This window comes from Arachis ipaensis, chromosome B01 (assembly GCF_000816755.2).
Source record: "Arachis ipaensis cultivar K30076 chromosome B01, Araip1.1, whole genome shotgun sequence".
In the NCBI taxonomy this organism is placed as follows: Eukaryota; Viridiplantae; Streptophyta; class Magnoliopsida; order Fabales; family Fabaceae; genus Arachis; species Arachis ipaensis.
In genome coordinates this window covers 126,529,243-126,544,834 of record NC_029785.2, presented here as the reverse complement: position 1 = coordinate 126,544,834, position 15,592 = coordinate 126,529,243, and the positions used below count along the sequence as shown (strand labels likewise).

The 15,592-nt window shown below is 34.0% G+C and overlaps 3 protein-coding genes and 1 long non-coding RNA gene across 7 annotated transcripts; all 4 read left to right on the top strand.

Annotated features, from left to right (window-relative positions):
* LOC107636412 (glutamyl-tRNA(Gln) amidotransferase subunit C, chloroplastic/mitochondrial) lies at window positions 1,326-3,871 on the top strand. 3 transcript variants are annotated; one of them, XM_021103936.1, is made up of 6 exons: window positions 1,326-1,664; window positions 1,753-1,793; window positions 2,121-2,176; window positions 3,045-3,093; window positions 3,191-3,279; window positions 3,742-3,871. In XM_021103936.1, the coding sequence occupies exons 1-5, from the start codon at window positions 1,443-1,445 to the stop codon at window positions 3,264-3,266; spliced, it is 444 nt and encodes a 147-aa protein (XP_020959595.1). In that variant the 5' UTR covers window positions 1,326-1,442; the 3' UTR covers window positions 3,267-3,279; window positions 3,742-3,871. The 3 variants fall into 3 exon arrangements, with proteins under 3 accessions (XP_020959595.1, XP_020959592.1, XP_016195413.1); XM_021103933.1 differs by lacking the exon at window positions 3,742-3,871 and adding an exon at window positions 3,458-3,648 and having other exon boundaries at window positions 1,327-1,664; XM_016339927.2 differs by lacking the exon at window positions 3,742-3,871 and having other exon boundaries at window positions 1,332-1,664; window positions 3,191-3,394.
* LOC107636421 lies at window positions 8,451-9,687 on the top strand. The gene is made up of 5 exons (XM_021103907.1): window positions 8,451-8,776; window positions 8,903-9,026; window positions 9,290-9,299; window positions 9,388-9,539; window positions 9,626-9,687. The coding sequence occupies exons 1-4, from the start codon at window positions 8,694-8,696 to the stop codon at window positions 9,501-9,503; spliced, it is 333 nt and encodes a 110-aa protein (XP_020959566.1). The 5' UTR covers window positions 8,451-8,693; the 3' UTR covers window positions 9,504-9,539; window positions 9,626-9,687.
* On the top strand, window positions 10,285-11,676 carry LOC107636427 (probable protein S-acyltransferase 22). Of its 2 annotated transcripts, XM_021103915.1 has the most exons (3): window positions 10,285-11,000; window positions 11,117-11,197; window positions 11,435-11,676. In XM_021103915.1, the coding sequence occupies exons 1-3, from the start codon at window positions 10,917-10,919 to the stop codon at window positions 11,516-11,518; spliced, it is 249 nt and encodes an 82-aa protein (XP_020959574.1). In that variant the 5' UTR covers window positions 10,285-10,916; the 3' UTR covers window positions 11,519-11,676. The 2 variants fall into 2 exon arrangements, 1 of the variants encoding a protein (XP_020959574.1); XR_002348289.1 differs by lacking the exon at window positions 10,285-11,000 and having other exon boundaries at window positions 11,007-11,197; window positions 11,443-11,676.
* Window positions 12,303-13,128, top strand: LOC110263147. Its single transcript, XR_002348290.1, has 3 exons — window positions 12,303-12,633; window positions 12,709-12,760; window positions 12,896-13,128. It is a non-coding gene; the product is annotated as an uncharacterized LOC110263147 (long non-coding RNA).

The following is a 15,592-nucleotide window of genomic DNA, read 5'->3' as shown; positions in this document are numbered from 1 at the left end:
GGGCGAGGAGGGGCTCAGAGGAGGAGGAGAGAGAAGGGTGGGGAGAGTGGCAGAAGATGTGGAAGAAGGAGAGGAGGGTGGCGGAGTGGGTGCGGTGGAGTTGGGTGGAGGAGAGGACGGAAAGCACCGTGGGGAGGGTGAGATTTTGGATTAAGGGTTTGAGTGCGGTGTGGGGGTCACGGTGGCTGGTGAGGATGGTGGTCACCGTTTTCAGCAGCTGAGCTTCCGATGAGGCTGCGTCGGTGGTGGTGGTGGTAGTCATCTTTATGGCATTAGGGTTTATGGTTGCCCTCATTTATAACTTTCTCCAATTTTTCAATATTCTGCATTTCAGCATAAGAAATAGGAAAATCCTTAAAGAAAAATGACAATAAAAGAAGAGCATAGGCAACACAATGCTTATAAGAAGACCTAGCCCTTAAAAAAACAGAGACATTTGCAGAAACTGTGTGAGGTAATATGAACAACCAAAGATGCAAATAAGAAGTCACAATGGGACCACAGTATTATTTATCCAATTGTTTTGCATGAAAATACGTCAAGAGTGTGCAATTGTCACTACTGTAGAATACTGCTACTGCTCCATGGTGCAAACAAGGATAATGGGAAGGAAATGGGGAATACCAAACACAGGATTCAACAGTAACTAAGAAGATAAAAGGGCTTAAGAAAACCAGAGAACGATTCAAAAGTGAAGTAAATGAGTAAAACGTAACTCATGCTATGCAGAATCTGTTTCCCTTTTATATAGTAGCAACAAAACCATACCCGCTAGAAATAAAAATTAATATAATAATAGTAATAATAAATCAAAACAATGTGTTTGTGATTCAAGCAAATCAAAATCATCCAAAAACATGATTTTTCAGCCAAATGCAACATCGGGTACTGCAGCAGAAAAAGCGTTACAACAAAAGTTTCCATTTTTGTTGTTAAAGAAACAAAACCAATATAAAATCAATAAGCATTAGAATTATAAAAAACAAAACTTTTCGTTTCACTTAGACTACACAAGATGAAACCATGAAAAGGGCTAAATTACTATGATGAGATTTTCACTTTTGTTCAGTTTGGACCCAAAAATGAAAAGAGAAGATTGATGGGTATCGTACCTCTTGAGCCGGAGGTAGTTCTAATCTTCTGGATCTATGCCGCGACATGGCAACGATGATGCTCTTTCCTGCAATCCCCTTTTTGATGGAGCTCAAGAAAAATTAGAGCTTTTTCGGTTTTTTCAAATGGAAACCAAACAACAATTGAGAAAAATAAAAAAAGTTGCCCTTTTGAAAATAAAAAAGATTTTCTATTTATATAAGGACCAAAGGGGTAATTTTGGCTTTTACCCGAGGGACTAAAATGAAAATTTTGGAAAAGTTTGATAACCGATGTTGTTTCGAAGCTTTTGAGGATAGAGCAAGGGGGTTAGAGAATTTTGGAGGAAGATGGGTGGCGTTGGTGCTATGGTGAAGGGAGCTTCATATTCATATGCTGTGTTTTGTGGTAGCTTTTTGAGGTCTCCGAGGTTAAGCTTTAGCATTCATAACAAGAAGGAGAAGTTGTTGAAGTTCAGGAGCTTCTCATCTAAGAGCACATGTCCCTCTCTCCAACCACCAGATGTGTCTCGTTTGGCAAAAACAGCTCAAATTTCTCTCACCCCAGATGAGGTTTGTTTTCTTTCTTTGTGGTATCACGTGTTTTATGTTTCACTATTTTGGGGTTTGGCATTTTTTTTTATTAGTTTGTTATTTGCAGATTGAAGAATTTGCTCCAAAGATTCAACAGGTGATTGACTGGTAAGTATGTTCCCGGAATCTTACTATTGTTGATAAAGCAATGATAACATCGGTTAGAATTTAGGTTTTAGTATGTTGGAATTTGAATTTAGTTTGATTGATAATCTTAATCTTTGGTATATATAACTCATTTGAATTCAAATTATGAGGGTTTGTAAATTTGGTTGTTCAACAATTCATTGGTTTAGCCAAAGAATTTGCTACTTTTCTTTAAACTATGTTTCTTATGTGTTAAATTCTTTGAAAACATCAAAGTGCGGAACAAAACATTCAGTTATGGTATAGCTAAAACCCAAGGAGGAATTGAGCAACTGGTTTGTGTTGCAGGTTTGGGCAACTTCATGATGTTGATCTCCAAAGCGTTGAGCCCTCCATTAGAGCAGGTTCTCAATATCCTTCATCATTACTTTTCAGCTACTAGTGTTCACATGCTTATCTTTGATAGCATTCACTTTGATGAGTTGCAATATTTGCACACCAAAAAATATGGTGTTTTTGAACACCAAATCTAATCCAATGGTGAAAAATAGAAGTTTTCAGTGTTAAATGGATGCCGGATTAAAATCCGCTAGTGATAAAGTAGGTGTTGCCACCGAGTACAAGAATTTGGCATTTAAAGATCATTTTTCCACCCAGATTGCAAAACATAATGCAGCTTAAGAAATGGTTTATCCTAATTGATTCTCTTAAGCATCCTAATAATTACTAAATGAAATAAAATTTATTGCCTTTTAATAATTCAAGACATGGAGAGTAAATACGACTTAATTTAGAATGTAAAAAGCATGTTTACAGTTTATGATGAAAAGGATATCTTATAGTTGTCCGGTTCCAATTCCATCATAAATTGTTACTGCTTAATATTAAACGACAATAGCAGCAAAACTTTATCCCACTAACTAGATAAGGTCGGCTACATATGTCGAATAATGCTATTGCGTCCTATTATTTATCATGTGTGCAGTTACTACTTTACATTCATTTGTTGGAACTGCAAGTTTGATGCTATTGATGTCATTTAGCCAAATTTTTCAACTAGTTTTACATGGTGGAGTGATTGATGCTGTTCATATAATACATCCTTTTCTTTTCAATCATTTAAGAGTGTTTTCCTGTTCTCAATAAATTTTTCATTCCATGATATGTGTTCTTTTTACACGAGAGCAAACTAGGAATGGAAATAGGATTGATCATTGGCTTGCCTTCATAATTGGTAGTTCTTAAACTTGTTTTTTCTAATGATATCTGCAGAGACCGAAAACAATTTGCGCGACAATGTCCCGGAAACATTTGATCACAGGTGAAAATGAAGTTATCCATTAATCATTATGTTTCAATTGGACATAGTTGAAAAACTATTGATTCAAATGTGTTGGTTTTCGGTCTGTGCTTCACAGGGATGCGATGATTGGTGCTGTTCCAAGCTATGAGGAGCCGTATATTAAAGTTCCAAGGGTCTTAAGTATGGACTAAAAACTTTGTAAAGGTACTTGATTTGATAGAGAGAAAGAAGACTATGGTTTTGTACTCTGCATTTCTTGGTTCTTTTTATTGGAAAATGATCTAGCTCTTAATCTATATAACATTCATTTTTGTCATCATGAGTTTGTGTCCTGCCATTAGTCTCATTCTCATAAAACAATCATCTGTGTCCTTCATTGAAGGTTTCGACTGGCTTTTTTACAAGCTGGTGATCACCACTTTAGTTCTCAGAAGGCAAGAGTTATAGCAGTTGATGCTAAAACTACCAGCAGACACTAAACTGTGTTTTTTTTGGAGCATTTGATTGTTTTCATAAGTTCAAAGTTTTGTTTGCAATTTTCTAATCTCCAAAAAGAAAGAAACATTCTAGATATGTCCTATGTGCCAATATATACTACTGATTATGAATATGAATAGTTGATACTACGTCCAATGCATTAATCCATTAATCCATGCCTGGGCTCAGAATCATTCAGAGGCCGTGGGAATCTTGATAGGGACCTTAGCAAACCATTTATTGATAAGTGAGTATTTGCTCCTCCCTATTTATATGTTATGTATTATTGTGAATAATTTAGAATTATTTTTCTATTTAATTATGTTTTTGAGGTACTTAATTATGTTTGAAATTTTATTGATGAGTTCAATTTAATTTGTTTATCTTCATATTATAAATTTAGGTGAATTCTACCATGTAGAGCATGGATTTTTTCTACATGTGTAGAATGATGGTGGCATTACTAAAAATTGACAAGTGTCTCTCTTAAGAGACCATTTCTGTCAAAAACAGTAAAAATGACAATTTGTACAGGCGCTGTCCAACTTTCATTAAGATTAACAATAGACAATTATCATAAGGATAATGAGTGAAATTAAAGTTAATGATGGATTGTTATTGGGTGTTGGGCTTAGTCATTGATGGGCCTTGGATGTTTTTGCAAGAAGGCTTTGAAGACAATAGAAGGAGAGTTTTTGAAATTTTATTATGCGGGCTTAGTATTCAGTTTTGAAATTTTTGAAAGCAAAATTAAAGTTGTAATTTTGCCAAAAAAAAAATTAAAATTGTAATAAGATTTATGGCCTCTAATATTATAATTTGGACAATTTACTAACGAATAAAAAAAAAAAAAACAAAACCAACCCAATGACACAAAATTAAATCACATCTGTAACCACTCAACATAAACATATAAACCTACTTTGTTCAATGTTGTTGAACTGTTCTATTTTTATTCCTCTCCCCTAGCGCATAACTTTGCTTCGTCCTGTCAAAGTTCATCTCCTTTTTATTGAATATTTTATTATTCCTAATTTTCCATATACACCAAATAACAGGGAAAAAAGTATAATAAAAATAAAAAGAGTAGGTATGACATGTTTTGATGGCATAATCTGATTTTTTATTTTTTTTTGTTGGTGTATATTAAGCGTGCTACAGAATTAAAGTTGATTGATTGATATGTATATATGAATTGATAATTTGTCGAAAAAAATATTTACTTGTTATTAAGATATATACATGTTGATATTTTATTCATATACGTATTTATCTTTGTATATATACGAATGTAAGGCATCCCGAGAAAAATCATGAAAGAAGTATGGATGATTTTTTTATTTTATTATGATTTTTTTTTTCGCTGTTATTTGGTGTATATGGAAAATTGGGAATAATAAAATATTCAATAAAGAGGAGATGAATTTTGAGAGGATGAAGTAAGGTGAAGCACTATGAGAGTGGAATAAAAATAGACCGTTCAAGTGTATATGTTTATGTTGAGTGGTTACAAATCTGATTTGATTTTGGGTTGTTGGTTTTGTTTTTTTTATTTTATTTCGTTGATAAATTGTTCAAATTATATATTAGAGGCCATAACCCTAAGCCCACACAATAAAATTCCAAAAACTCTCATTCTATTGTCTTCAAGCCTAATTGCAAAAACATCCAAGGTCCATCAGTGACTAAGTCCAACACCCAATAACAATCCATCATTAACTTTAATCTCACTCAGTGTCATTATGATAATTGTCTATTGTTAATCTCAATTCACTGACGTGATGAAAGTTGGACAGTGTCTGCACAAGTTGTTAGTTTTACTGTTTTTGACAGAAATGATCTCTTGCTAGAGACACTTGTCAAGTTTTAGTAATGCCAGCATCATTCTACACATGTAGAAAAAATCCATGCTCTACATGGTAGAATTCACCATAAATTTATGTTAAGAGAAAAATTATAAATTAATTAAGTTCCGAAACGAATCGTAATTGAATACGGGACCGTACATACTCATGGGTCACGATAGATATGGAAAAAAAAATTAAAATATTCATAGATAACAAAAGTTGGGACAATGCATAAATATTCAAGACGAATATAAATATTTAAATAGGTGGGCGTCCTCGGTCTAAAGAGAATCGATCTTTTCGATTTGTTGTTATTTGGGCTATTTATCTTGGATATAAGGATATTGTGAACCTGTCATGGTGGTTTGGTAATAGAGAAATTCATGGTAAGTTTTTAAAAATGCAGAAAAATTTCTTAGAGTTTAACTCGAAGGTGTTTGGTAATATTTTTTTTAAGAAATGTGAATTAGAGCACTAGATTAATTATTTGCAGAAGCATTTGAAAGTGGTGAATAGCATTTATTTGTGTCAGAAAGAGCAACAATCGCTTGTTGATTATAATAATACTCTAGTGCAAGAAGAGCTCCTATGGTTCCAAAAGTCCAGATAGCAGTGGGTAAGATTTGGGGATAGGAATACAAGATTTTTTTTATGTTCAAACTCTTGTGCGAATGAAGCATAATAAGATTTATGGCCTTTTTTTTAAGGATGAAGTGTGGAAAACTGATCCGGAGGTTTTGAGTCAGGAAGCAGAGTCTTTCCACAAAAACTTATTCTGTTATTTGGATGATGTTGATTTGGGTTGCCTTGGTGATGTGTCTCTTCTTTCTTTGAATGAGGAAGCTTACAATGATCTTACTGCTCCAATTACTATGTAGGAAGTCAAAACAGCTATTTTTCACATGAATTCTTTTAAAATTCCGGGTCCTAATGGGTTTCAAGCTTTCTTCTTCACTTTTGCTTTATCATTGCCACAGAACCATTGTTGCTAAAAACAGTGGGAGTTCGCCATCGGAATCATTTTTTGCTACCCAATAATTACACTAAAACAATCACAAAAACAGAGATATTCTTGTTTACTTATACATTTCTAAATGCATGCAAGATGCCGTTGATAAAAACAATCAATTGAGAAATCAGAGATTGAAAATAGAAGCACACCAGCACGAGAAGATCTCTAAAATGTTGAACAGAAGGCTGCTTCCATGTTACTCTCACCTTCAACAATGGTGAGTTGGAGACACTACTCACTCCGGGTTTTGATCTCACGAACAATCGTAAAGAGTTAATCGGTTAAATTAATTGTAATAAGGGCTTGGAACAAGAAGTCGTTGTAGTATAGTGGTGAGTACTTTCGCTTGTTACTCGATTGACTGGGTATCGATACCCGATAGCGACGATATTTATTACAATTTTTTTATTTTTGTGTCTCATCTCGTGCATCTCAATTCTCAACCATGCTTTTTTGTAATCTTCAACTGTGATTTTAATTGCTTAATTTTATATTTAATAGATTTTAATCTCAACTGAAGTTTGTTGTTGCCAAATCTTATGATTGTGTTTACTGAGTTTGTCATTTATGGAATAGTCAAATGATTGTGGATTGAATGTTGAATTGGATGATGAGGAGGAAGATGAAGATATCGAGGAATGTAAATTAGTAGCATTTGAAGCTATGAATCATGTACAAAAACAAGGCTCTTGATACCATAAAAAGATTGTTGAAGCACTAGTTTTTGGACAGCAAAAAAATATGAAACAGAAAGAGTAACAGTAAAGCAGGATTCAAAGAATGAATGCTAATAGAGTGAATTTTATTGAATGAATACAAAGTCAATTTTCAATTCATTTTTTAATACAGCACACTGCTCTATATTATATATACATATCCTATAGAAAGCTAAAAGAGATAGCTCTCTTTTAACAGCAATAACAGATTCTGGTGTCATAGTAGTTACATTGACTAGTATACTAACTAACTAGCTGTCAGTACTAATTAATTCAGTGTTATCATTAATAATATATATTAAAATTAGTTACAAAAATCAATCATCAAAATATAAAATTTGTGTTAAAAATGAATTAAATTACATATATAATACATAAATATATGATATGACTAATTTTAGTGTGTGAATAGATGTTTGTATTTGATAATATGATCATTAGATTAATATATTTGAAAGAAGATGTGCATATGTAACACAAATCTAGCTAGACCTAAGCATATGATGGATTTATACATATTTTGTTTGGCCAAATATGTAATATAATGAATGTAAAATATAATGGGTCTCATTGCTAGCTAGCTAGTATACAACCTAACTCCATAACAAATAAATAATGCATGCAACAAATTAAAGTTGATTCATATATATAGCTACTGCCTACTAGGTAAATCCCTCCCTACATCATATAAGTAAATATGTTCATGAGCATAATGACACAAAAAAGATGATGAATGTGAAAGATTGACAAAATTAAACTCACATTATTAGAAACAAAGTTCTTGATACCATGAATCTAAAACCAACTCATTTATACATATAAATATACATACATAAGACATGCATATGCATATGATAAAAGAAAGAGAGAGTTGCAATGATGGAAAGCAATGATGTAGAGAATAAAAAAAAAAAAGTAGTATATTGGTCATGGTTGGTGTGGGTGTTCTGATATTGGAGACAAATTCTTGAAGAAGGTTTATAAAATGTTTTGTCCTGAATGTACGTGTTCTGATACTGGAGGCAAGTTCTTGAAGAAGGTTCTTAAAATGTTTTGCCGACTTCAACGACTATTGCCTCCAGTAATCATGTCCACAATGCAGGTCACTACTAGAAAACAACAGATTACAGACAAATTTTTCTGACAGAATTTTACTATCGAAAATACCAACAGATTTTCGACAAATTTTTCATCTATAAAAAATAAAAATTTTTTTCACCGACAAATTTTAACATTTCTCGGTAACTTTGTCGATAAAATTGAAATTGAAATTTGAAACTATCACCGATAACAAAATCCCTCTGTAACATCTAATAAATCCCTCGCAAATTTAAAATAAGTTAAACCCTGATGGAACACACCATGATGAAACTTTATTCAACACAAATCACCGTTCATCTTCTCCTATCCTTCCTTTAAGCTTGCTCTTCTCCTCTCTCTTTGATTCGAGTTGAAAATAGGGCAAGTGTGACTTCTCCGTCGTTTCTGCTTTGTCGCCACACGCGTCGCACGAGCTCCTTCTGTCACTGCTCGCTTGCACGAGCTCCCTCTGCCGCCTCTCAGCTTATGTCTCTCTCTGTCTCGCGCCATCCATCCTCGCCGTTCACAGCCTCGTCGAGTCATCGTGTCACCAGATTTGAAACCTACATGTACCTCTTTATCTATTTTAGATTCTGGAATTGCTATTAAGCTATATTTTTTTGTTGAATTCAAATGTTCATACGTTATTGTTGCATCTAAAACTCGATCTATTCCACTTTTGTTTTATGGTTTAGATTTTTGTTCTTGAATCTTCTTCAAGGTTCGAATTTGGTTTTGAAAGTAGCTCCATTAATTGTTATGGCTAAAAGTTTTGCGTTGAAGATAATGTATTGTGCCTTCTGCCGTTCTGCTTCTGAGGTAAGATGGAGAGATTACCATAGTCTTAAATTGGAAAAAGGAATTGGAAGATTTGTTGTTTGAATTTTACATTTGAAGGAACTATAAATACCAGTTCATGAAATGCAATCTGCTAAGTACATAGATTGAAATTACTCTGTGACTGATTAGAATGAGATTAACAGCAATAATTTTGTGCCCTATCAATATCGTAAACCATCTCATAAATCTGATTACTTTGGCAAATATCAGTTGATGTTAATAAACTGTGTTCTTTGTTTCAGCTTGCTCTAGGTGCTGTAAATTCAGAGGTTCTTCTTGGAAGGTATGAGCTTTAAAATATTTACATGATTTTCATATGCAGTAATGTGCTATTTTTCAGGCCTGGTGTGTGGGGAAATGGTGGTCAAGTGTAGCAAAATTATTTCCTCATCAAACTATTCATTTCATATGGTTAATGGAATTATTCAAGATCGGATCAAGAGAAAGCTTATATAAATAGCATATGAAACAACTAGCTCAAGTTCTTGGAAGGTCCTTCTTTCTCAATCTCAATGCCTAATTTGCTTCTTTTTTCTTTCCTCCTGTTTTGATTTTTGAGTTTTCTGCTAACTATGTAGTGAGGAAGAGGCTAAGAAGAAGATATACTCTGTTTCCACTACTTGGCGCCCTCATTTCCGAAGAGCTTTCTTACAAAGTTAAAGGTAGGTTTTACCGCTACGTTCTTTCTAATTCCTCTTCCCATCAGTTCTTGTCTTTCATTAATGTCGATGCTTATTAGATTTGTTTTCATTGCTTGCATGTGTTAAATTCTGATTTGCAAAGCATTTTTGATATCACAATTGCTTTGTATTTAAAAGACTCCTCAACACTCTTATTTCTTGATGAACCAACAAGGGGACTTGACAGTGCTGCCTCTTACTATGTCATGAAAAGAATTAAATCCCTTGATCATAAAGATGTCATTCAAAGGACAGTTATTGCATCAATCCATCAGCCTAGTGCTGAAGTTTTTCAATTCTTTGATAATCTCTGTTTGCTCTCTGCTGGCAAAACAGTTTACTTTGGACCTGCTTCTGCTGCAATTCAGGTTAATATACAATTAAGAACCAACTAACTAACTAGTTCATATTTTCAATGCCCATCATTTCTATAATACTATCATAAGAACATCATCTTGTATGTAGTTTTTCGCTTCCAATGGTTTCCTTGTCCTGCTCTTCAAAACCCCTCAGATCATATGCTAAAAACTATAAACAAGGACTTCGATCAGGTAATAAGCTTTCCAATGTCTCTTTTCTTTTCTTTAACAATTCAGTTGTTCCAATGTAATACTCTTATATTTATAGTTCATAAACTTTTTAGGGACCTTCCCTCTGATCTCTATGATTCTTCTTGTATTGTAAACATTATCCGATCCTTTCTTCAAGGGCTAACAACCTAATCTATGAAAATAAATAATTCCCCATTTCGTATAAAAGGAGTTTTTGAAAGTAACACACGATAGTTATTTGCTATATATAATATGCTCTAGCCTTTACTCTGATCTACAGGCCAAAATACTTTTTCAGGGATTTTGAATTTTGGGGTGGTTGGTTATTAATGTGGTTAGTGATTATTACACATTATTGATTGAAGAAAATAATGTTTTAGACTTTTAGATAAGATTAAAAAAAAAAAAAGCAAAAGCAAAAGATGAATAGTGTCATGCAATGAAAAAGGTAGAAACCCCTTGGACTAGTTAATTACAACTTTAACACAAGCTAACGGAATCACATTCGAGAATGGTTCAAATAATAATACAAGAGTTTTATCTTATCATTTAATTTCTATCCCTATCTCTTTTTCATGATAATTTTGATACAATTTTAATTTCTTATCAATGGTTGACTGGGATATTTGTGCTTATCTATGGTTTTGTTGAGAGAAAGCAGTTTTCTGCTGACATCTCCTCCAAGTTGGGAAGTAGTTTCTAATCCCTTTGTCATTGTGGTGGTAAGCATTCTGCCTTGTCTTTCTCTTATCTTAGTACATGGCTATTATACTGCTATAACATATTACTTTATTACGTGTTCGGAAATCGAAATATATTTCATTTCTTTTGTTTTCAGTCTGTTTGTACCATTCTGACTATGATTGCTACCTTGCCTGTTGCACAGCTTTTCTTCTTTCACATCCTCCTTGTTGAAAAGGTAACTTGGCAGTTGCTTGCTACATCATTAATCTGGTTCAATGTGTTATTTCATTTGTAAAACATTAGGCATTAAGAGGAAAAAAGAAAGCAAAAAGAAAATGATGGAAGCTAATTGAAAAATATTCTGATATTTGTGTACCCTTTTCTGAATCCTCTACAAGTTCATCTTTCTGGTAATTCTCATTAAGTGTACATTTTTTGTGCCAAATGTTATGGTTATTGCTGAGTTACTTAGGGAATCAGCACTTATGATTACATCATAGCTCTGACGGAGCAAGAGCAGAGCAACAAGGAGTTGGTGGTCAACATAACTCATTAAAATATAGACTATATTCTTAAAAATATAGGATTTGTAATTAATACATTTTCTTGCAGAACTAAATAATGCATATATAGATGCACCATATAGTACACAACAAAATTGCTACCATGAATCAAAATAAAATAAAATAATTAGTCCCTTTTAATTATTTTTCATTTCAGAGGCTGCATGGAAAAGATCAGCTTTTACAAGAAGCTGGGCGTGGACAAATATTCAATGGCTTCTGTGAGGGAACATTGACATTTAAGCCTACTTATAATTTATAAATACAACAAAGGAAGTAGCAACTATGATACAAGTTACAAGGTCATCTCATTATTAATCTTATTCTAGTATAATTAAATTCCATGACAACATTATTATGACATCTACTAATATTGGTTAATTAGCTAGCTAGATTTTTATGATCATATGTTTAATATTGGTCTATCTGACTCCCTCTCAAATCTCAAACACCGAATCTAGGGGTCTACTTGATTGTGGAAATATAGCCATTTCAAAAACTTGTTTGACAATTATAATTATTCAGGATGTCCATTCTTCTTTTATAAAATTTGAAAAACCCATTATCCCTCATCCACTCTTTGTGGAGGTTTGGATATTCATGATATACGTCTTACAAATATCCTTTATGTGTCTTGCAGTGGGATTTGAATATAGTGAAGAAACCAATAGTTAAAGCAATGCTCAGAGGAGCATCGTGTTGTTCCTCAGGAGTCATACAAGGTCCTTCCTTTCTCCGGATTGACGATTTGTGTTACTGGAATTCCAGCAGGTTATGACATAGCTATCTGTTGGTCTCAGGCAATCTACTTGCCTTCAGTGTCTGCTGCATATCTTTCTTAATTCTACTTAATATTCTTTTTAAGTTGGCTGTTGCTTCTTGACATACTCTCATCTCAAGTCAACATTAACATTTGGCTCATTTTGATAATATATTGCTGTGTGATTGCATTATTGGGCTTCCTGTATGAGTGAGCTTTTCTGCTGATGTGCTAACTTTTATTTGTCTCTCCTAGTGTCCCATCTTGTATAGTTTATGATGAGGGTAATGATGAAAGAGACCTTCAGCTCCCTCTTTGTAAACAAAAAGCAGCACTACCAAACACCCGGTACCTCTCTTCTCTTGATTCACCTTTCTTTTATGCACTTTACACCTCTTAACGTCTTTGCCCTTTTTCCAATAGTGGTTCCACCAATGACATGGTGTTGATCTTGGAACCTGCAATTCGAAAAGTGGTGAGTATTTAATCTATTATCTGTTTCTAGCTGAAGTGAGTTGTTTGTTTGTGTATTTTCATATTGAGAAACTTAAACTTGAGCTTTTGAAAGAAAAGAAAGTGTTATTGATTGTTCCTTTTTCTCTAAAACTAGTTACAAGAGATGGTCCCTCCTTGAAGGTCCAGCTGTGTGTCCTGAAGGGTGATTTTGAAAGTGAGGATTGGACTGTTGAGGAATTCAATAGCAACATAGAAAGTCCAAGAGAAAGAAAAGGATCATTACTCAAGGGAGACACGGCTATTATTTTCAAGAATGTTAGCTGCTGCAAAGGCAGCTCAGGAGTCGATTCACAATGGCGCTCTTCTATCAGAAGAATACATTAAAGTTTATGTTTTGAATACATGATAAATTTAGTATGGTTGAACAATACATTGAGTTTAGGTTTTGAATTATAGTTGATGTATCAATACACTTTGTTGATGTATAGTTGTTATTTATTATTATAGTTGATGTATCAATACATTTTGTTTATATTTTTAATTATATTAACTTGTTTGTTTATAGTACTTTTCTTTTAGTTTGATAATACGATGAACTTGTTTATTTTTTGAAATATTATAAATATTCGAATACAAAATAGATAAAAAAAATTGTATTTATTAAATTTATATTTATTTTGCATGAAAACAGGTTTAATAGAAAAATCTAAAAAAAATTATTTTACCTTACCGACGGATTTACAGACGGATTTTCTGTCTGTAATTGGTGCACGAAATTGCGATCTCAACGGCGCCAAAAACTTGGTACGCACGATCATAATCTCAATTCTTCTTCACAACTTCGCACAACTAACCAGCAAGTGCACTGGGTCGTCCAAGTAATAAACCTTACGTGAGTAAGGGTCGATCTCACGGAGATTGTCGGCTTGAAGCAAGCTATGGTCATCTTGTAAATCTCAGTCAGGCAGATTCAAATGGTTATGAAATTTTGATAATTTAAATATAAATAAAATATAAAATAGGATAGAGATACTTATGTAATTCATTGATGAGAATTTCAGATAAGCGGATGGAGGTGCTTTGTTCCTTCTGACTCTCTGCTTTCCTACTGCCTTCATTCAATCATTCATACTCCTTTCCATGGCAAGCTGTATGTTGGGCATCACCGTTGTCAATGGCTACTTCCTGTCCTCTCAGTGAAAATGGTCCAAATGCGCTGTCACCGCACGGCTAATCATCTGTCGGTTCTCGATCATGTTTGAATAGGATCCAGTGATCCTTTTGCGTCTGTCACTACGCCCAACACTTGCGAGTTTGAAGTTCGTCACAGTCATCCCATTCCGGATCCTACTCGGAATACCACAGACAAGGTCTAGACTTTTCGGATCTCAAGAATGGCCGCCAATAATTCTAGCTTATACCACGAAGACTCCGATCTTTCAGAATGGAGGCAAAGAGATAAACGCTCAGTCTAAGGTAGAACGGAAGTGGTTGTCAGGCACGCGTTCATAGGTTGAGAATAGTGATGAGTGTCACGGATCATCAGATTCATCATGTTGAAGTCCAAGCGAATATCTTAGAATAGGAATAAGCTTGAATTGAATAGAAAAACAATAGTACTTTGCATTAATACTCGAGGAACAGCAGAGCTCCACACCTTAATCTATGGTGTGTAGAAACTCCACCGTTGAAAATACATAAGTGATAATGGTCCAGGCATGGCCGAATGGCCAGCCCCCATGAAAGTCTAAGATAGCATAAAACTAATCAAAGATCGGTCAAAAGACGTGAAATAAATCACTAAAAGTAGTTTTTATACTAAACTAATAGCTAGGGTTACATAAGATAAGTAAATGATGCAGAAATCCACTTCCGGACCCACTTGGTGTGTGCTTGGGCTGAGCATTGAGCTTTCATGTGTAGAGACTCTTTTTGGAGTTAAACGCCAGGTTGTAGCCTGTTTCTGGCATTTAACTCTGATTTGCAACCTGTTTCTGGTGTTTAACTCCAGAATAGGGCAGGAAGTTGGCGTTTGAACACCAGTTTGCATCATTAAAACTCGGGCAAAGTATGTACTATTATATATTTCTGGAAAGCCCTGAATGTCTACTTTCTAACGCAATTGAGAGCGCGCCAATTGGGTTTCCGTAGCTCCAGAAAATTCATTTTGAGTGCATGGAGGTCAGAATCCAACAGCATCTGCAGTCCTTCTTCAGCTTCTGAATCAGATTTTTGCTCAAGTCCCTCAATTTCAGCCAGAAATTACCTGAAATCATAGAAAAACACAAAAACTCGTAGTAAAATCCAAAAATGTGATTTTTATTTAAGAACTAATAAAAATATACTAAAAATTAACTAAAACATACTGAAAACTATGTAAAAACAATGCCAAAAAGCGTATAAATTATCCGCTCATCACAACACCAAACTTAAATTGTTGCTTGTCCCCAAGCAACTGAAAATCAAATAGGATAAAAAGAAGAGAATATACTATAAATTCCAAAATATCAATGAAACTTAGCTCCAATTAGATGAGCGGGACTAGTAGCTTTTTGCCTCTGAACAGTTTTGGCATCTCACTTTATCCTTTGAAGTTCAGAATGATTGACATCTATAGGAACTCAGAATTTAGATAGTGTTATTGATTCTCCTAGTTCAGTATGTTGATTCTTGAACACAACTACTTTATGAGTCTTGGCTGTGGCCCTAAGCACTTTGTTTTCCAGTATTACCACCGGATACATAAATGCCACAGACACATAACTAGGTGAACCTTTTCAAATTGTGACTCAGCTTTGCTAAAGTCCCAAATTAGAGGTGTCCAGAGTTCTTAAGCACACTCCTTTTTTTT